The sequence below is a fragment of the Mobula birostris genome, chromosome 10 (assembly GCF_030028105.1).
Source record: "Mobula birostris isolate sMobBir1 chromosome 10, sMobBir1.hap1, whole genome shotgun sequence".
Taxonomy (NCBI): Eukaryota; Metazoa; Chordata; class Chondrichthyes; order Myliobatiformes; family Myliobatidae; genus Mobula; species Mobula birostris.
The window spans coordinates 34,443,033-34,465,395 of record NC_092379.1 but is presented as its reverse complement, the minus strand read 5'-3'; the positions used below and the strand labels follow the sequence as shown (position 1 = coordinate 34,465,395).

Here is a 22,363-nt window from a genome sequence, read left to right as displayed (position 1 = left end):
AGATTCAGTAGGCTGAATGGCCTGTTACTGTTCTATCTCTCTCTGTGATACAAATTAAAGTGCCCTCTGCACTTTGTTATCAAACATTCTAGGGCACAGACGGGGTAGGATACAGAGTGAAGCTCCCTCTACACTGTCCCATCACACACTCCATGGACAGGGACAGGGACAGGGACAGGGATGGGTTAGATACAGAGTGAAACTCCCTCTACACTGTCCCATCACACACTCCATGGACAGAGACAGGGATGGATACAGAGTGAAGCTCCCTCCACACTGTCCCATCACACACTCCATGGACAGGGACAGGGATGGGGTTGGATACAGAGTGAAGCTCCCTCCACATCGTCCCATCACACGCTCCATGGACAGGAACAGGGATGGGGTTGGATACAGAGTGAAGCTCCCTCCACACTGTCCCATCACAAACTCCAGGAACAGGGACAAAGTTACACACAGAGTGAAACTCCCTCCACATCGTCCCGTCACACACTCCATGAACAGGGATGGGGATGGATACAGAGTGAAGCTCCCTCCACATCGTCCCATCACACACTTCCTGAGTAAGGACAGCTTGGGTTAAGTCTTTCAGCAACATTCAAGCAACTGACCCATCTCCAGTAATGAGTGAGTGTACCTTCAACAAGGGCAGGTTTCCACTCACCCTGGCAACCAGCAGCCGGTCAAGGACACCTTGGAGACAAAGTCAACCATTTGGTCCCGAGAGGCTATCCCGCCATCCCATTCAATCACAGCTCTGCATCAGACAGAGTTGCCTGGCGGGGCAGGTCCAAGGTGGATCGATCACACACACACGCAAGATTCCACATGAATACAGATAATACTTTAATAAGACTCAGAAATGTTGAAGCATAAAGACTCGGAACGCACATGGGATCTGGATCTAGATCTTCCGGTGGTCCACACCAAATTCCAGATTGATTTTATCAGCTTATAAAAAATGGTGGAGCTGGCAGTTCCTGTCACCTCCTTTGCTGCCGGTTATCCCGAGGGAAGCAGCTGAGAGGCCTGTTGCCCTTCCTGGAAAGGTCCAATTCACCATCTCCACTGATTTCGGGCGAGTACACGGAGAACTCTGAAGGTGCAGGACAGGATGCGTGGTGAATTCATTGCAGGACAAGGTAGGGTGCAGAAAGTCCAGGGCTGTCGTCTCCCAGGAGTAGTTCCGATTCCAAATGGTACCTGAGAGGCACGTGTTTTTGTGGTGGGATATTCTCCCCGTCGGGAATACTTCGGGAAGAGGAGCGCTGCGTAGTGTTGGATTGCCCAAGTGCAGGTGAAGCGGCTCCAGTTGGAGGTGCCGTCCGTGGCCAGCGACCCACCGGGCAGTCCGAGGCTACACCTCCGGTCAGTCATAGACGCCGCCCGGCTCTTGTCTCCCTAGGCGGTCGGCCGCACTCTCGGAAACAACTGAGGAAAGAAAGGCGAGAGCTGTCAAAGCAGCTGGCAAAAGGGCCACCGCGCTGGGCAACACCATCCCACACACCGCAAACTGTCCCAGAAGCCCGGTGTCCAACAACACCGGCTGATGCTGGAACGTGCACCAGGAGGTGACAGCCAGAGGAACTCAGTGGCCTGAGTGGAGTCTGCGGCACTGAGGGATGGTCGACGTCTCAGGGCCCTGGCACAGGGTCCCTCCCAGAACGCTGACCATCCGTTTGGTTCACTGGGGTCTGGGGCTACAGGGCTCTGTAACCAGCAGAAGGAGCTAAGGAAGACAAAAGCAAAGTTTACCAGGCGGAGGTGGAAGCAGCTGAGGGGATGGAGGAGGGGAGAGTGGGAATAGTGACAGAGGCTGGGAGGTGACAGGGAGATGGAGGAGGGGAGAGTGGGAATAGTGACAGAGGCTGGGAGGTGACAGGGAGATGGAGGAGGGGAGAGTGGGAATAGTGACAGGCTGGGAGGTGATCGGGAGATGGAGGAGGGGAGAGTGGGAATAGTGACAGAGGCTGGGAGGTGATGGGTGGGTGCTGCTGACGAGAGTGATATGGAGATGGAGGAGGGGAGAGTAGGAATAGTGACAGATGCTGAGGGGTGATCGGGAGATGGAGGAAGAGTGAGAAGTGGGGGTGACAAAGGGGTGCAGATAGTGGACTCTGACAGGAGAGGAAGGTGGAGAATGGAACCAAATAAGGGAGGCGGGGAGAGGGACAGATTGGAACAGTGGGTGGGGGAGTGTGTGGTGACAGGGAGATGAAGGAGGAGACATGGAAAGTGTAGTAGGGACTGGGGTGGGTGTAGGAGAAAAGGGATAGGAAGGAGAACAGAGAGGAATACAAGGGACTGATTACAGGGACTGGAAACTACAGCAACACACAAACTGCTGGGGGAACTCAGTAGATCAGAACGGTTGATGTTGGGGCTCGAGACTCTTCATCAGGACTGCAAATCACCGAAACTGGGTAAGTCCAGCTCAGGTTAAGGCGGGCAGGTTTGACCTATGGCCTGTGGGTGGATGTGCCTCAGAGCAGTGCTGAGGGTGCCTGGCAGGTGAGGTCCCTGACCGGGATCCTGTCAAGTTCCCGGTTCCCAGTGAGCGGGAGGGAGCTGCTGGTAGAACTCTGCCGCCACCTGCAGGAAGGGGCTGGGATGGCAAATGCCTCCAGAGCATCATACAGAGACAGGCACCAGCAGCCTGCTGGACAGACCCGGCGGCTCTGGGATGAGCAGAGATGTCGGTTTTTTCTAGTTCTGATGGAGGGTCCTCACCTGAAACTTCAATCATTCATTGCCAACCACAGACAGGGCTCAATCTGAGTTCACCCAACAGTCTGTTATTTACACAAGGGAAGTCCTTCAGCCATCAAACACCCAATCATATTGACACCATTCTATTAAGCCCACATTCCTGTCAATTACCCCCAGATTGTATCACCCCCCCCAGGAAAGCCAGGAAAGCACACCCAGTCACGAAAGCACCCAGGAGAAAACAGTCCAACACGAGGAATTCTGCAGATGCTGGAAATTCAAGCAACACACATCAAAGTTGCTGGTGAACGTCCTGACAAAGGGTCTTGGCCCGAAACGTCAACTGTACCTCTTCCTAGAGATGCTGCCTGGCCTGCTGCGTTCACCAGCAATTTCCAGGTGAAAACACGCCCGGTACCTAGAGCCCCCCCCGGGGAGGGGGAATGAGGAGGTGGAGAGGGGGAAAGGAAAGGTAGGGTTGAGGAGTGGGAGTGGCAGTGTAAGGGTGAGGGGGAGTGTTAGTTAAGGGGAGGAGTGATGAGGGGATGGGGGGGAGGAGGAGGGAGAGAGTGCGAGCTGGGGGGCACAGAGGAAGGGATCCACTTACCCCGAGCAGGTTGTAAGGGACGTAACCCTCTCGGCCGTACAGGGACGCCCACCACCAGTAGGTCTCATCCTTGTTGCCGCGCTGCAGGATGGTGATGGCCTCGCCCTCCCGGAACGACAGCTCGTCTGCGTTTTCTGCCTCGTAGTCCCACAGGGCGTAGAGAACCGCACTATTCACCATTCCTGCCTGCTGCTCAGCACCTGTCGGATAAAGGAGAGGCAACAGGATGAAGCAGTGGCAAAAAGGGTGTGCACAGGGTGGGAGGAGAGGCAAGGGGGCATGCATGGAGTGGATAGAGAGGCAAGGGGAAATGCACGGGGTGGACAGAGAGGCAAGGGGAAATGCACGGGGTGGACAGAGAGGCAAGGGGAAATGCACGGGGTGGACAGAGGCAAGGGGGCATGCACGGGGTGGATAGAGAGGCAAGGGGGCATGCACGGGGGGGAGGAGAGGCAAGGGGGCATACACGGGGTGGATAGAGAATCAAGGGGGCATGCACGGAGTGGATAGAGAGGTAAGGGGGCATGCACGGGGTGGAGAGAGAGGCAAGGGGGCATGCACGGGGTGGATAGAGAGGCAAGGGGGCATGCACGGGGTGGATAGAGAGGCAAGGGGGCATGCATGGGGGAAGGAGAGGCAAGGGGGCATGCATGGGGGGGAGGAGAGGCAAGGGGGCATGCATGGAGGGGAGGAGAGGCAAGGGGGCATGCACGGGGTGGACAGAGAGGCAAGGGGGAATACATGGGGGGGAGGAGAGGCAAGGGGGCAGGCACGGGGGGTGGAGAGGCAAGGGGACATGCACGGGGTAGGGAAGAGATGGGATAAAGCAGGGAGGTGCAACTGGACAGCCATGATGGGGTATTGGGGTTATTGACAGGCACTAGAAGGGGCAGGGAAGGAGGGGTACGAGAGGTATATGGGTTGGGAAGAAGCTGGGTGGGAGAAGGGAGAGGGTGAGGAAGAGGAAACCCAAAAGATGCAGGTGGTGTCGGGTGATGGGGGAGGGAGACAGTGCAGGGAGGAGACACTGTGGGAGGGCGGTGGGAGAGGGTGAGGAGACAGGGGTGGGGAAGGGGTTAAGTACGAGACAGGGAGGACACACTCACTGAAAAGGAATTTGTAGCATTCCTCGTAACCATCTAGATAGGCGTCGCACTTATCCGCTGCCGTTGCCCCGTCGTTCAGCGTCATGGAGAAGATGGCAGCTCCCTTCCTCACCAGCAACATGCAGATGGACAGGTCATTGCACGAGGCTGCACAGTGAAGAGGTGTCCTGTGGGGGCGGTGAGAGACACCCGGTAGGTGAAGATCTCCGTCTTGGCAGCATCAAATCACACTTGCCTCCCTCCCTATTCTTCCTCCTCCTCCTCCATCCCTCCCCTTCATCTTCACCTCTCCCTGCCCTGGCTCCCCCTCACTAGCCACCCTCACCAAACATCCTACGCTGCTCTTCACCGCTCCCTTCCTCACCATCACCTCTCCTTTCCCTCTATCCCGAGCTCACTCCACACTCCATCCCAGGCTGCCCCCACCCTCCACCCCAACTCCAGACTTCCATTCAAGCCCCCACCCCCCGATGAGGTTGGCAATGTGGGCACGTGGTACCGCAGACTGGCGTGTACATGGGGTCCGTCACAGATGGGCAGATCCTCCCCCCTCTCACCGGGCACTCTGCCCATTCGCACTGCCACCTCTGCACCTCGCCAACTCCTCTTCCTGCTCTCTCAGGTACAATTCCCAGCTGCTGACTCATGTGCTGTTGCCAAACATTTGTTCAGTAATATTTCTTATGGAACACCTTCAAACGAACCATATAAATGTTTTTATTTGGAGTTAGATAGCCCAGCCTGGAAGCTGCTTTATGAACTAACCACCCGTGACTGTCAGACACGTTGACGTTGACTCCAAAGTTGACAAGGAACTCAGCGACGTCGCAGTGGCCGCCGCACACGGCGTTGTGCAGTGCCGTGATGCCTTCCTCGTTTGATTGGCTTGGGTCGTCAATCTGGAAGCAGATGGGGAGAGCTCAGCAGGTTACTGCAAGAGGGGCGACGGTGGCTTTAATACCCCTTTGACTAATGTCCCAATTGTAAGGGGAAGGGAATTGGATATTCCTCAGCCCATTCACTCCCCAAACAAGGTCACAAAACAGATCTAGGGCCCCAGTGGGAGAGGGCGTTTAATTACACAACCGCGTAACGCTCAGTGCCATGTATCTGTGATGCTCTGCTGTTCCATGTTTGGGTCAGCACAATGGCAAAGCAATTGGTCCGGCGCTGTTACATCACCAATGACCAGGAGCTCAATCCCCATCACTGTCCGTACGTTCTCCCCGTGACCGCATCAATTTCCTCCAGGTGCTCTCGTTTCCTCCCACATTCCAAAGACAGACAGGTCTGTTGGCCACGAGTGTAGTCAAGCTACATGGGCTCAATGGACTATGAACACTGCCTCACTATTCCTCTTTTTGAGAGTTACAGTCGTTTTCTGGTGTTGCACTGTTCTGCTGCCACAAAACAACAATCAAGTGACAGTAACACACATCAAAGTTGCTGGTGAACGCAGCAGGCCAGGCTGTACCTCTTCCTAGAGATGCTGCCTGGCCTGCTGCGTTCACCAGCAACTTTTATGTGTGTTGCTTGAATTTCCAGCATCTGCAGAATTCCTGTTGATCAACTGACAGTAAGCCGGTTTCTGGGCAGCTCCACACTGACCCCATTAGGCACTCAGGGGGACTGCAGCTACACTGGGCTTGCAGTTTTCCTGAGCACCTGCTGGTGTCACTGTGGAGCCATGAGCGCCCAGCAAGTCTGGGCATCTGTCCTGCCCGAAACCTCGACTGGTTACTCTTTTCCACAGATGCTGAGTTCCTCCAGCATTTTGCGTGTGTTGCCAGGAATCAGAGTCAGCTTCGTGCATTTGATGTGAAACGTGTTGTTTTGCAGCAGAAGTACAGTAAAAGACAAAAATTAGACAAAACTACCTGGGTTACAGAGCATGACATGAGGATAGGCTGAGTGTGCTATTGTTTTTTCTCCTTGGTGCGAAGGAGGATGAGATATCACTTGATAAAGGTGTACAAGATGATAAGATGCATAGATTGAATGGACTTTTTCCTCCCAGAGTGAAAATGGCTGTTACAAGAGGGCAAACAACAGGAATTCTGCAGATGCTGGAAATTCAAGCAACACACATCAAAGTTGCTGGTGAACGCAGCAGGCCAGGCAGCATCTCTAGGAAGAGGTGCAGTCGACGTTTCAGGCCGAGACCCTTCGTCAGGACTAACTGTTACAAGAGGGCATAGTTTTAAGATGATTGAAGGAACGTATAGGGGGGTGGTCAGAGGCAGGTTTTATTTCCCAGTCATCGTGGACTCAACTTCATTATGAGCGGGTGAGAAGGCCTCTGGGGAAGCTCAGGCATGGCAAAGCATGGGGACCGGATGGTGTGAACCCCAAGGTCCTGAGGGAGTGGGCTGGGCAGCTGTGTGGAGTTCTCCAGTGTATTTTCAATCTGAGTCTCACCCTGGAAAGGGTCCGACTGAGTGGAAAACATGCATGGTCCCAGTACCCAAGATGAGCCAACTGAAAGTCTTGAAATGACTACTGTCCAATGGCCCTGACCTCACACATCATGAAGACCCTACAGAGCCTGGTCCTGGCTCACCTCTGACCCCTGGTCAGATCAGCCCTCGATCTCCTGTAGTTTACCTACCAGGAGCACATTGGAGTTGGTGATGCTGTCGTCTACCTGCTGAACAGAGCCTACTCCCATTTGGATGAGCAGAGCAGCACTGTGAGGATCATGGTTTTTGATTTCTCAAGTGCCTTCAATACCAGACAACCGTCACTGCTGGGGGAAAAGCTCCATTCTATACAGGTTGGCACTTCCATTGTATCCTGGATAATGGACTACCTGACTGGCAGACCACAGTCTGTGCGGCTTCACAGCTGTGTGTCAGACATATATAAGCAGCACTGGGGCCCTACAGGGGACTGTACTGGCTCCCTTCCTGTTTACCCTGTATAACACAGACTTTAGATACAACACTGTCATGTCATCTGCAGAAATTCTCTGATGACTCAGCAATAGCTGGGAGAATAAAGGGAGGACGGGAGGATGAACACAGGGCCCTGGTGGAGGACTTTGTCAAATGGTGCAAGCTGAATCATCAGCAGCTCAACATCAGTGAGACAAGGGAGATGGTGATGGTCTTGAGGTCATTCTTACCCTCGGCCGTTAGGCTCTATAATGTCAACCTATTGCCGGAGAAGTGATGACCCCCCCCCCCCCCCCCACAGTTAGACTGTCTGAGGTAACTTATTTTTTTATTCTTTCTTATTTCTCTTCTATTATTTGTCTATCTGTGCAATTCTAATGCTACTGCGACGCTGTAATTTCCTTTGGGATCAATAAAGTATCTATCTATCTATGTGTACAGAAAGTGGTGGGTGTGTGGAATGAGCTGCCAGGTGTGGTGGCAAAGGCAGATACGTTAGGCGTATTTAAGAAATCCTCAGATAGGCCCATGGATGATAGAAAAATGGAGGGCGATGCAAGGGAGAAGGGGTAGATTGACCTCACAGTAGGGTAAAAGGTCAGCATAACATGGTGGGCCGAAGGGCCTGTACTGAGCAGTTCTGTTCTATAAAACAAGAGCAAAACAAGGACGTCCCTTTAGAACAGAGATGAGGAGGAATTGTTTTAGCCAGAGGATTGTGAATCATTCTCACGGACAGCTGAGGAGGACAAGTCATTGGGTGTATTTAAAGTGGAGGAGGATAGGTTTTTGATTAGTCAGGGTGTCAAAGGTTACGGGGAGAGGACGAGGAGAATGGGGTTGACAGGAATAATAAATTAGTCATGATGGAATGATGGAGCCAACTTGATGGGCTGAATGGCCTATTCCTGCCCCTACATCTTATGACAGTGGACAGAAACATTTCACATATTTGAAAGTTTTGAATGCATTGGACTTGAAAGACAAGGAGTGGCCGGGTGATTACCTCGTGCACTATGCGTTGTACCACATCGAGCTCCCCCAACAGGGCTGCGTCCAGCAACACCACCAATGGGCTCAGGCGTGCACGCATTTTCTTACTGATCGATGGCCTGCCTTCTTTCTTCAGGATGGTACGTTTCACCTGGAAAGAAAGAAAGGGAGAACTTAAGCAAGGCATTTGACAAAGTGTCACATGGGAGGTTGGTCAAGAAAGCTCGGTCACTCAGCCTTCAAGATGAGGTAGAAAATTGGGTTAGACACTGGATTTGCGGGAGAAGCCAGAGAGTAGATGGTTGCCTCTCTGACTGGAGGCCTGTGACTACTGGAGTGCCACAGGGACTGGTACTGGGTCCATTGTTGTTTGCCATCTATATCAACAAACTGGATGATAATGTGGTTAACTGGATCAGTAAATTTGCAGATGACACCAAAATTGGGGGTGTAGTGAACAGCGAGGAAGGCTATTATGGCGTGCAGTGTGATCTGAAGCAGCTGGAAAGATAGACTGAAAAATGCCACATGGAATTTAATGCAGACAAGTGCGAGGTGTCACAGATTGGGAGGACAAGCCAGGATGGGACTTGCGTGGTGAGTGGTAGGGCACTGGGGAGTGTGGTAGAACAGAGGGATCTGGGAATACAGATCCATAATTCTTTGAAAGTGGTGTCACAGGTAGATAGGGTCAGAAAGAGAGCTTTAGGAACACTGGTCTTCATAAATTGGGGTGGCATGGTAGCTCGACAGTCCCACTTCACATTGTAGCTCAATAAATAGAATCAAATTATTGAGTTCAGGAGATGGGGTGTTATGTTGCAGTTGTATAAGATGTTGGTGAGGCCTAATTTGGAGTATTGTGCACTCTTCTAGTCACCTAGCTACAGGAAAGATGTCAATAAGATTGAAAAAGAAAACTGATATTGCCGAGACTTGGGGACTTGAGTCAAAGCGAAAGGTTGAACAGGTTAGGGCTTTATCCCCGAGAGCGCAGGAGAACGAAGAGAGATTTGATAGAGGGATACAGGATTATGAGGGGTACAGACAGGGTGGATACCAGCAGGCTTTTCCCTGAGGATGGGTGAGACTAGAAGTCGTGGGTCGAGGGTGGAAAGTGAAATCCTGAAGGAGGACATGAGGGAGGAGAACTTTTTCATTGAGATGGCAGGGTGAATGTGGAACGAGCTGCCAGAGAAAATGGTAAGTTCAGATTCAATTTCAACATTTAACAGAAGCTTGGATAGGTAGGTGGATGGGAGGAGCATGGAGGGCTGTGGTCTGGAGTAAGTCGATGGGACTAGGCAGGTTTATAGTTCAGGGCCAAAGGGCTGTAGTGTTCTATGAATCGATAAAGATGAAGGAGATCTCAAGGTCGATTTCCCACCCCAGGGCAGAGAGATGTGAAACGAGAGGACACACGGGAACAAGCAGCCCGAGGAAGTCGATGGTGCAGGTTTATGGGGGGAGGAGGGGGGAGGAGGGGGGAGGAGGGGGGAGGAGGGGGGAGGAGGGGGGAGGAGGGGGGAGGAGGGGGGAGGAGGGGGGAGGAGGGGGGAGGAGGGGGGAGGAGGCAGCACAACAGGCCCAGGGGAGGGGCTCAGGGACAGAGGTGGGGGTTGGGGTGATAGAGACCAGGGGAGGGGAGGAGGGTCTCCAAAGCCTGGAAGCGAGGGGGAAAGGAGTGGGGTATGGAGGCTGGTGGCAGAGGTGCCAAAAGTGAAATGAAAAGGGGGGGGGAGAGGGGAGGAAGGGGGAAGAGGAGGAAGCGGGGAGAGAGGAGGGAGGGGCAACCAGACATAGAGGAAGGACGGATCAATGGGTCTGGGGCCCGCAGGAGTGGCGAGAGGTGTCGGACTCACCGGAGAAGCCGCCGGGGTGGTGGTGCTGGTGACGGTGATGTCGCTGTCCTCCTCCGGCGTGCAGGCAGGCAAGGTGTGCGGGAACTCGTCGGCCCCCTCCTGCTGCTTCCTCTGGGAGCGGCGGCGGAATATCCGAGTCAGCTCCTGGTACTGGTGGGTGTGCCGCTCCAAGGGCAGCCGCTCCTCTGGCGGCTGATCGATGGACGACCGCTTCTTCAGGGCCCGCGGGATGGTCGCCCGGATCTTCAGCAGCTCCTCCTTGTTGCCCACCCCCTCGGCTCCCGGCAGCAGCATGGGCTGGAGGCGGGTGGGGCTGAGCGGTCGAGGGGGGACTCCTTCCTCACACTCGGCTTCGCCTGCCGGGAGGATGCTGGCTATCTCCTTTTCAACCTCGCTCATATCCGTGAAGGAAGCCACTGAGACGAGAGGAGAGACAAGACGGGTCAAGCCAGGCGATACTGCAACGCTGCAGCCCAATGCAAACCCTCCCGTCCAACTCTCCTCACCAACAGCACAGCAACACTGAGCTCACCCGCACCTCTACTTCCTCCAGCCTCAAGAAATTTGGCTCGTCTCTGCTGATCCTTCCAATCTGCATCGACACACCCTGTCTGGAGATGCCTGGTGGCTTGCTACGCCAATGGCTCCACACATAACCACAAGGAGGAACGTCGACTCAGACCATGAGAGGCCCGTGTCGGGCATTTTCATCCCTTACGAGGTGCTGATTGGAAGTCTGTGTGGGGCCCCAATCCTCGCACAGAGACTAGAGCAATGTGTGGTTAAGTGCCTTGCTGAAGGACACAAACACACTGCCACAGCTGAGGCTCAAACTAGCGACCTTGAGATCACTAGACGAATGCCTTAACCACTTGGCCATGTGCCCAACACTAACCACAAGGAACTGCAGAGTTACAGACACAGCTCAGCACGTCAATCTCCCCTCTATCGGTCCACAGTTCTCACTGCCACCGTAAGGCAGACCTGACCTCCCCCAGACATTGGGCAGAAGATACAAGAGCCTGAAGCACGAACCACCAGACTTCTATCTCGCTGTTACCAGCACAAGATGACCTCACAATCGACCTCAATCTTACGCATTTACTCTCATCCTATCTTATTCTCCCCATGTTCTACCCTTCACCCACGCACTTTACAGTGACCAGTTAACCGACCAACCCGCTCAACTTTGGCACGTAGGACGAAACAGGAATAACTGGGGGGAGCCATGTGGTCACATGGTGAACATCCCCAACACATGGGTGGGGATTGAACCTGGCTAGTTGGAAGGAGGAGCCAGCGGCGTTACCCGCTGCACTTCTTCCCATACCGCGAGCTGATAGTACCGAAACACCGAGCACAGGGCACTAACAACCATACCGAGTATACTCCCGACACAAAGCATTGCACCCAATTCCTGGAGCTCACCTTCTTGACCTTGCTGGGGCTGTGCTGGGCTCCTCGGGTCTGAGGAGACAGGGGGCCCCATCCGGGGCCAGCCCGGAGCCACCTCATGATCCCAGTTACTCACGATGGTCGGCCGGATGAAGACGGACAGGGGCAGGACGTTCCGGCGTTCCTTGATGGCCGAAGACCGGGGGCTTCCTGGACTGACGCTGAACAGGCCCATGCTGTGACCAGGCATCGGCGGGCTGCTCCAGGAGGAGTTGGCTCTCCTTTGCTTCGAGTGTGTCGCCCGCATCCACCAGGGGGAGACAGTGAGGGCCTGGCCATTCTTGGGGAGGGTCCCGTACAACTGAATGGTATTGGCACTGCTCCGGCCTTTGGCAGCCTAAAGGGGGAGATGGACACGGTACAACGTTAACACCCAACTCTCTGCGCAACCTTCCACTCTCTGCTCTGCACCAGCTGCACAATTTACAGGCCATTCGGGCCATCTGCTCCACACCGACCTCTTAAACAGAAAGACTGTTGTGATTCACCACCTCCTCTGGCCAAGCTTTCCAGTCATCTGTAACATGAACGTCTACACGGGGCGCTATCACAGTAGAGCAGCATCCGTCATCAAGGACCCCCACCACCCAGACCACGCTCTCCTCTCACTGCTGCCATCAGGACCCACACCAGCAGATTCAGGAACAGTTACTACCCCTCAACCACCAGCCTCTTGAACAAGAGGGGATAACGACGATCACTAAACTGTTCCCACAATCCATGGACTCTTCTACAATTCACATTCTCAATATTATTTACCTATATTACTACTTTGTTTTATCTTCCTTTTTTTTGTATTTGAACAATCTGTTGCCGTTTTCGTGTTTGTTCGTCCGTCACTGTTCATGTTCAGTGTGTGTTACCCCTTAGCCATCAGACACCTGAACCAGAGTGAAAAACTTCACTCACAACACTGAAATGATTCCACAACCTATTTTTCTCATTAATTCTACTGTGCTTCTTGGTGAATGCCTGCAAGGAAATGACTCTCAGAGTTGTATATGTGTACTTTGATTTTTAAAAAAACTACTAGGACTTTTGAAATACCCTTCCGATCATTTTTAAAATTCCTTCATCCCATCTTAACCTCATCCCCTCTTGTCAAAAAAAGATCTTAACTAACTACCCTTTCTATTCCTCCCAATATCATTTACAGAATCTCGATAGACATTTGGAATTTTCTGTCCAAGACGTCTGTAGTGACACAGTTGCGGAGTGGAATCGGGGACGGCCATGCAGGAATCAATAGATTTTTACACTTTTGGGGAATTGAAGGGTACGAGGCTGATGCATGGGGTGGGGGGGGTGGGGTGATTTTACTCCTGAAGTAGGAATGTGGGGCTGCATTATCCAGATATCCTGATGTGCAAAGACGCTCACCAGCAGAACATATAAATTAGCATGTTCTCTTTATTTTTGCATAATATTTCATAAATTCCATTGAATTTCTTTATTTTCCTGTAAATGTCTGCAAGCTCACATGCGGTGACATACGCGTACTTTAATAATAAATTTTACTTGGACTGCAGACCACTTTGTCCCTGCAGCCTGTCCTGCCATTCAATAAGATCATGGACATTGGTTGTATCCCAAACTCAGTATCTTGCTTATTAAGAATCCATTCATCTCTACATTAAAAAATATTTTTAAACCCTGTACTCATTGCTCTCTGAGGAAGAGAATTCCGAAGACTGAACACTGGGAGATTTCATCCTGTTATGATTTTTTTTATGTTTTCACACAGCTATTTGAGAGACTGTATTATAGGGAGAGATTAGACAGGATATGACCTTATTCCTTAAAGCATAGGAGATTGTAAGATGTGTATAAAATCTCGAGGGATAACGATTAGGTGAATGGACACAGTCATTTGCCCAGAGTTGGGGAATCAAGGACAAAGGTTTATGGTGAGATGGAAGAAGCCAGAGCAAAGGAAAGAGCTGAATAAATTACTGCTGACTCCACCCACCCAGGCAGCCACCTATTCAGCAAATTGCCATCAGGAGAACGCTACGAGTCCATCAGCACCAGGACTACAAGTCACCTCCAAAGCTTCTTTCCTGTAGTTACCCAGCTTCTCAACAAAACTCACTCCGGTGTCATACCCTAACAGTCCCTGCACAGCATCCGTTAAATGATCTTGCCTGCTCTCCTTGTTCTATCGATAATTAGCAACATAGAAAACATACAGCACAATACAGGCCCTTTGGCCCACAAAACTGTGCCAAACATATCCCTACCTTAGAACTACCTGGGCTTTACCCATAGCCCTCTATTTTTCTAAGCTCCATGTAGCCATCCAGGAGTCTCTTGAAAGACCCTGTCATTTCCGCCTCCACCACCGCCACCGGCAGCCCATTCCACGCACTCACCACTCTCTGCGTAAAAAAACTTACCCCTGACATCTCCTCTGTACCTACTTCCTTTTCTTTTCAAATCTTTTTATTAATTTTCAAAATTATAAAGTCAATAACAAAGTTGGTACAAAGAAATTGGAATAATCTTAATCAGAATATACAAAAAGGATTTTAAGTAACATAGGAATAACAGATTTCCAAACTCATAATGAAATTAGTCATTAAAAAAAGAAATAAAAAGAAAAAGAATATATATAAACAAAAAAAATCCCCAAAAGAAAAAGAGAAAAAAAAAACAAAAAAAAAGAAAAACAGGACAAAACAGGGCTAGACCACTATCTTGAATCGGACACGTTTGGTAATGTCGTCAACTCCGCTCCCCTATTCATATAATTTAAGTTAGAAAAAAAAGATTCGGAAAGGTCAGATTACATCATATGAAAATGTTGCATAAAAGGTTTCCAAGTTTCTTCAAATTTAACCGAAGGGTTAAATTTAAACTTAATATAGTTTGAGAAAACCATTGGAAAGTAGTAGGAGGGTTGATTTCCTTCCAGTTCAACAAAATAGATCTTCTAGCCATTAAAGTAACAAATGCTATCATCCCACAGGCTGAAGAAGACAAAGATCTGTGTTCTACCACTGGCAATCTAAAAATTGCCGTAATAGGATGGGGTTTTGAATCAAAACATAGAACTGTTGAAATAATATCAAAAATATCTTTCCAATATTTTTCCAAAAGAGGACAGGACCAAAACATATGAGTTAAAGAAGCCGCTTCAGGGTGACATCTATCACAAGTAGGGTCTATATGGGAATAAAAACGGGCTAATTTATCTTTGGACATGTGGGCTCTGTGTACTACTTTAAATTGTATTAATGTATGTTTAGCACATATAGAAGAAGTATTAACTAATTGAAAAATTTTATCCCATTTCTCTATAGGTAGACAAAGTTGAAGTTCCCTTTCCCATTCATTTTTAATTTTATCAGATATATCTGGCTATAATTTCATAATTATATCATAAATAATTGCTATTAATCCCTTCTGAAAAGGATTTAAACCCAAAATTTTATCAGTAATGCCAGTAGGATTTGAAGTCGGAAAGACAGGCAACGTAGTATTTGAAAAATTTCTTATTTGTAAATATCTAAAAAAATGAGACCTAGGCAAATCAAGTTTCTTAGACAACTGTTCAAAAGATATAAAACAGTTATCCAGAAACAAATCACGAAAACATATTACACCTTTCGTTTTCCATATCAAAAAGGCTTGGTCCATTACTGAGGGTTGAAAAAAGAAATTAGATATAATAGGACTTGATAACATAAATTCATTCAGGCCAAAAAATTTACAAAATTGAAACCACATTCGCAATGTATGTTTAACTATAGGGTTAAATGTTTGTTTATTCAATTTAGATAGTACAAAAGGCAGTGAAGTTCCTAAAATGGAGTCTAAAGAAAACCCTTGTACAGAATGGCCTTCAAGGTTTACCCAATACGGGCTTGGAATTATATTCCAATCTTGTGTCCAAAATATTAAATATCGAATATTAATTGCCCAATAATAAAATCTTAGGTTAGGCAATGCCAAACCACCTTCTTTCTTAGATTTCTGTAAGTATTTTTTTTTACTTAATCTGGGATTTTTATTTTGCCATATATAAGAGGAAATTTTAGAATCAATAGTATCAAAGGAGGATTTAGGAATAAAAATTGGTATCGTTTGAAATAAATATAAAAATTTAGGTAAAATAATCATTTTAACAGCATTGAATCAGCCAATCAATGATAGAGACAATGGGGACCACTTAGTAATCAGTTGTTTAACCTGATTACTTAATGGTAAAAGGTTAAAATTGTATAGATGCTTATGTCTCTTAGTAATTTTAACTCCTAAATAACTAAAATAGTCAGTAGTCACTCTAAATGGAGAGTTTCTGTAAGTGGGAACCTGCATATTTAATGGAAAAAGTTCACTCTTACCTAGGTTCAATTTATAACCAGAAAAACTACTAAACTGAGCAAGCAAAGTTAATACTGCCGGAATAGATTTTCCTGGGTTAGAAATATATACTAGTAGATCATCTGCATCTTAGTGATATGACTCATTAAACTTATGGTCCTATGTAATTCACATTCTATTGCTCCAGGTTTCTTAGGAAGAGTGATAAATACTGATTTTATTGATCTCTTCTGGTATTATTCCAGTCTCATAAATGTCATTGATTAAATCAGTATGTTTCACATTCCGACTAAAAGCTTTTACAAGAACTTTTTTTAAAAAACACAAAATGTGGTATGTATGTGTAACAAGCGGCCAGGGACTTGGCTGAGACAGGTACAAACAGCTTCTAATAGACAGTTAAATGGATTGGAAAGGTTTAGAAAATTATGGGCCAAATGTTGGCAAATGGGGCTAGCTTGGTTCAGACATCCAGTTGGAGGGTCTGTTTCCAAGTTCTGTAACTCCAGGACCAGGTCAAGCATAGCACATACCTTCGCCGCACCATTCAGGTGTGTTTCTGGGGTACTGGGGCTAGCAACCCTTGTGCCTGTTATCGCTGAGTATCAGTGAACCATCTGATTGGCCTATCAGAGTTCTCTTTGGGAACTAGTTGACCTGATCGGCATTTCTGATCTGGCTATTGCTCACGATTGCACTCAATAAAAAAAAAACTCTTATGATCTTGTCTCTCACCATCAGCCCCCCTCTTGCAACCTCCAGCAGACACGAGTCTAGTCTGACTAACCTTTCCTAGCAAGACAGGGTCACAGTGGGCACCTCTATGTCTGGGTCCATGAAGTCCTACCTTACTTGATCGAGGTACTGCTAAATCAAGGTCCGTCTGCCTCCAGGTTCCTCCCTGTTTTGTTGTGTTCCAATTCCAATCCCGCTCTGTCACAAAACACAAAAACAAACACAATTATTTAGAGATACAGTACAGTAACAGGCAACATGGCCCAACAAGCCTACCCCCCAATCACTCTGGCCCAACGAGCATCTCTCCCCCCCCCATCACTGGCCAACGAGCACCCCTCCCCCACATCATTCTGGTCCAAACGAGCCCACCCCCCCCCCCCCATCATTCTGGCCCAACAAGCCCCCCCCCCTCCCCCAATCACTCTGGCCCAATGAACCCATACCCTCTAACCCAGGGTTCCTAACCTGGGATTCACAGACCCCTCACTTAATTGTAGGGGTCCATGACATAAAAAATGCTCTAATCATTGTGGCCCCATGAGCCTGCGATACAGCATGATTTGTCTGGAAGAGTTTTGGTTGTATCTCAGGACACGTGATGATACAAAGCAGGTAACAAGAGGACACACGTACTGCTTTCTTGGGTTGGTGTCTTTGAAGGCTTCTTCTCGTAAGCAACATCCAGGTCCGCCTCAGCCCACACGCTGGCCGGTTTCTTGGGATTCGAGTTGTCACCTGTAGGAGTTAACAGATAGGCAAATCTCAACATCAGTTCTGTTACTGCTGCCTCGGGGCTGGGCATTCTACCCTACACTGCCACATCCAGGGGATCCCCTGCTGGGTATCGGTTCATCCTGGAGTTATGGCATTGTAGATATTTTAAGTATAGATGAGGTTCCTTAAGCCAGGGCTGATAGTGGGGATAAGCTCCCACTACCTATTAAATGCTCCCAATGGTGTGCATCTCAAATAGCCTCTGACAACCAAGTCCAGCTCCTGGCCTTCATGTGTGGCTTAGCCACTCTCCACATCATGCTGCCCTGGCTTATGTATCACATAGACAGCAAGGTCACAAGGCCACAGGGATGTATACGGTGTTAGGGAGGGGTAGCACCTCTGGTGGGGGAACATGTCGTGTCCTTTTCAAGGCGGTTAGTCCACCTTTGGTCCCCACCCGGCACTCAGCTCTCACCTGTGGCTCCCCGTAGCTGTTTGCATGCGTCAGCGGCCACACCCCGGGCAACGGCTTCGACAAGCCAACTAAACCAGGTGAGGGTAGCCGACGGGTCTCAAACCCTCGGTGAGATAGGGAGTTGTCTATCCCAGCATGTGAAGACAGACTCCGGCAGACTGAGCAGACGAGACCTATGGAAGGTCCAACGGTCAAGAAGGCGGTCTCTGCCAGCATCGTGGAACACGTCCTGGTCATCCGCTGCGCCTAGTCCCATCTCCAGCTGTCTTAACTCTGTCTTGCCACTAGATCCAGACGGGAATTGGGAAGAGAGTGAGGCTGACGCTGCGCAACTCTCCCTCACTTAAATCCAAATCACACGCTAGTCTCGACACCATCATGATGGTGTCGAGGTCCTCATCGATGTCAACGACGGACGAACACACAAGGTCACTATACTCATGGTGAATCTCAACCAATGGGGGGCCTCAATTATGGATTAACTAAAATGAGAACCAGTCTTCAGGAAATAAAACCCTACACAATTTGGCTTCCAAGTGATTCTTTATGACTAGTAAAACCAGTCGCTGGGTGTGGAACATTCTCTGTTCAATTGGGGACAGACAATAGATAAACTTTCCTGCTAGTAGCTCATAAATAAAGGTTCTACCCTACTACTTAAGGCACAGTTTTTGCAGAACCTTCTGCTTAATTGTATATTCATGAAGCCATGCTACAAAAGGGATACATTTCGGGTGTCTGGAGTTTATCCTCAGAGGCTTTTAGAGTATTGAATATTCAAAGACGACAGTACAAACAGCTCCACGAAACACTTTAGATCCAGGGATCGGTCATTGCTGGTGCAACCCTGCCAATTAATGCATAGTTCAGAACAGGTCTGTTTGGCGTGGTCACAATATTATGGTTGTATATTTATGGAACCATCCTTGACCATTGTAACAAATGTGGCGAATTTTAGACCATAAAACAATGGAGCCATTCAGCCCATCAAGTCTGCTCCACCATTCCAGTGTGGCCGATTTAGTATCCCTCTTGATTCCATTCTCCTGCCACTCTCAGTAACCTTTGACACCCTGACAAATCAGGAACCTATCAACATCCATTTTAAATACACTCGATGACTGCCTGTGGCAATGAAGTAGTGTTTGATCTACTTTCAGCCACGACTCAAAGATGCCAACAATAGCTGCCAACCTCAAACAATGCTACAGCTTCATCAACCTTATTTTGTATACTGCATGCACTCAACTATATACACCTTCACTCCCCTTTTCGATTTTGCTCCCATGTTGCACTTCAGCTCATCCCACTGACTGCAATTTTGTCCCATCATCTGCCCGTCCTTCCTCACAGTCCAACTACACACTGCATCTACTTGTGTGTACTAACTGCCCGTCACCCTGCCAAACTAGCTTATACCCTCCCCGACACCCTGAGAAAGCCTGCCCACAGGGATATTGTCAGCCCAAACTCCACCCCCCGGGTTCAGGTGTACCCCATCCTTTGGCGTCTGGGGTTTGTACTCAGAGGTTTAGGTACCAGCACTGAATATGCAAAGTGGGCTTGCTACTTGTGACACAAGCACATTTGCCATCATAACTTGGAGCCGCACAGGGGATCTTCCACAGGTATTCCTTGCTTTAGAGAGATTAGCTTTATTTGTTACATGTACATTGACTCATGACGTGAAGTGCAATGTTTTGGATCAAATCAAATCTAGGAGGATGTGCTGGGGACAGCCTGCAAATACCACCACACTTCCAGTGCCAACACAACATGTCCACAGCTCACTGACCCTACCACTATGTCTTTGGGATGCGGGAGCAAAACAGGAGCCCCTCAAAGTGAAGGTAACATCTCACTTACCTTTACCTGGGTCAGTACTGAAGGCTCCAAGTGCAGGGGTAAATTCAGGCTTTGTCCTTGCTGTGAGAGAGGAGTCCTCCGTGTCAAAATTCGGCTTGCTAGAGTAAGGTAAAGGGACATTCTCTCGAGGACTGAACCCATGGAAGTGTTCCGGAGAACCGGCGGGGCCTGAAAAGGGTGACAGGCTTGGGCTGAAGTTGCCTGGGGACTGGGAGACTCCACTGCTGCTAAAAGACTGTGGCTCGCAGACAGGAGACTGGCCGTGGTATGAGCGGAAGCCAGGCTTTTCCAAAGGAGTCAGGGAGTTAAAACCACGAGGAGATGGGGCACCATCTGACTGAGGTCGCCAGTCCAGTTGGGAATATTGTGTCTGCGATCCCAGCATTGGTCGGGAGGAAGGGGCTCGATCTGACTGTAATCGCCACTCCGGTTTGGAATATGGATCAATGAGGTTGAAACCACGAGGAGAAGGGGCTCGATCTGACTGTGATCGCCAGTCCGGTTGGGAATATTGTGTCTGCAATCCCAACGTTGGTCGGGGGGAAGGGGCTCGATCTAACTGTGATTGTTGGTCCGGTTTGGAATATGGATCAATGAGGTTGAAACCACGAGGAGAAGGGGCTCGATCTGACGGTGATTGCCAGTCCGGTTGGGAATATTGTGTCTGCAATCCCAACGTTGGTCGGGGGGAAGGGGCTCGATCTAACTGTGATTGTTGGTCCGGTTTGGAATATGGATCAATGAGGTTAAAACCACGAGGAGAAGGGGCTTGATCTGGCTGTGATCGCCAGTCCGGTTGGGAATATTGTGTCTGCGATCCCAACATTGGTCGGGGGGAAGGGGCTCGATCTGGCTGTGATTGCCAGTCCGGTTGGGAATATGAATTAATGAGGTTAAAACCACGAGGAGATGGGGCTCGATCTGACCGTGATTGCCAGTCTGATGTGGAATATGATGTCTGCGGTCCCAACGTCAGTTGGGGGAAGGAGGCTCGATCTGACTGAGATCGCTGGTCTTGCTTTGGTAAAATCAGTGGATCATAGCCATAGGGAGAGGACACTCGTTCACAGGTCAGTGGTGTGTACACTTGCGATGGTTGTTTTGAAGAGCTCTTCGTCACGCCTGTGATGGATCCTGGCTGGCTCTGAGGCCCCAACTTATTCGAGGCGGAAACTCCAAAGGGATCGGCTGCAGTCACCAGAGCATCTTTCACAGGGGTCTAGGAATCAATTCGACATAGAAAGCTTAAACTGAGGGGATCACAAATAGGTAGCAATAACTTTATTTTGATGTTATTTATTTAGATATACAGCATGGTAACAGGCCCTGATGGCCCAATGAGCCCACGGTAACAGGCCCTGATGGCCCAATGAGCCCACACCACCTAATTACCCCCACTAACCCCGACACCTTAGGAACAGGAGGAAACCGGAGCACTCAAAGGAAACCAAACAGTCACAGGCAGAATGTACAAACTCCTTCCTGACAGCAGTAAAATTGAACTGATGTTGTAAGGACATTTCACGTTAATTGGGCACATTGGCCTTCATAAATCCATGTATTGAGTACAGGAGTTGGGATGTTAAAATATTGGTGAGGCCTAACGTTGAGTACTGTGTGCAGCTCTGGCCACCTACCTACAGGAAAGATATGAATAAGATTGAAAGAGTACAGAGAAAATATACAAGGACGTTGCCAGTACTTGAGAACCTGATTTATAAGGAAATTTCAAAGTGCGAAGAAAATTTATTATCAAAGTACATACTGTATATGTCACCATATACAACCCTGAGGTTCATTTTCTTGCAGGCATAGTCAATAAATCCAATAACCATCATAGGATCAATGAAAGACCACACCAACAGGATGGAAAACTAGTGTACAAAAGACAACAAACTGCAAATACAAAAGAAAAATAAGAAATAATAATAATAAATAAGCAACAAATATCAAGAACGTGAGATGAAGAGTCCTTAAAAATGAGTCCATAGGTTGTGGGAACAGTTCAGTGAAGAGTTGAGTGAAGTTATCTCCTCCAGTTCAAAAGCCTTGTGGTTAATAGGTAATAATAACTGTCGCTCAATCTATTCAAATCCATAGTTCTAAAACCACAAGACATTGGAGCAGAATTTGGCCATTTGGCCCATCGAGTCTGATCTGCCATTCAATCATGGCTGATCCTTTTTCCCCTCCTCAAATCACCCCCTGAACTTCTCCCCATATCCTTTGACACCATGTCCAATCAAGAATCTATCAAGCTCTGCCAACGACCTGGCCTGCACAGCTGCCTGTGGTAATAAATTCCACAAATTCACCACCCTCTGGCTTAAGAAATTTCTCCACATCTCTGTTTTAAATGGACTCCTGCCTATCCTGAGGCTGTGCCCTCTTGTCCTGGACTCCCCCACCATGGGAAACATCCTTTCCACATCTGCTCTGTCTGGGCCTTTCAACATTCAAAAGGTTTAAGTGAGATCCCCCCCACCTCATCCCTCTAAATTCTAGCAAATACAGACCCACAGCTAGCAAATGTTTCCTGTATGATAACCCTTTCATTCCCAGAACTATCCTTGTGAACCTTCTCTGAACCCTCTGAAACTGTTCTCAAACTGAGG

General features: G+C 49.0%; 1 protein-coding gene across 5 annotated transcripts in view; it reads right to left on the bottom strand.

Moving 5' to 3' along the window:
• Nucleotides 1-828: 828 nt before the first annotated feature.
• The window catches only part of ppp1r13l (protein phosphatase 1, regulatory subunit 13 like), a 107,422-nt gene continuing 85,887 nt past the window's right edge, over nucleotides 829-22,363 (bottom strand). For 4 of the 5 annotated variants that reach the window (XM_072271189.1, XM_072271185.1, XM_072271187.1 and 1 more), the window contains exons 4-13: nucleotides 19,749-20,967; nucleotides 17,324-17,425; nucleotides 16,800-16,885; nucleotides 11,600-11,963; nucleotides 10,172-10,587; nucleotides 8,323-8,460; nucleotides 5,188-5,321; nucleotides 4,423-4,589; nucleotides 3,317-3,516; nucleotides 829-1,431 (exon numbers count right to left, since the gene is read on the bottom strand). In XM_072271189.1, coding sequence (XP_072127290.1) covers nucleotides 1,402-1,431; nucleotides 3,317-3,516; nucleotides 4,423-4,589; nucleotides 5,188-5,321; nucleotides 8,323-8,460; nucleotides 10,172-10,587; nucleotides 11,600-11,963; nucleotides 16,800-16,885; nucleotides 17,324-17,425; nucleotides 19,749-20,967 — 2,856 coding nt within the window. In that variant the 3' untranslated portion in view covers nucleotides 829-1,401. The remainder of the gene's footprint in view (nucleotides 1,432-3,316; nucleotides 3,517-4,422; nucleotides 4,590-5,187; nucleotides 5,322-8,322; nucleotides 8,461-10,171; nucleotides 10,588-11,599; nucleotides 11,964-16,799; nucleotides 16,886-17,323; nucleotides 17,426-19,748; nucleotides 20,968-22,363) is intronic. The other variant, XM_072271186.1, reaches the window with a different exon arrangement.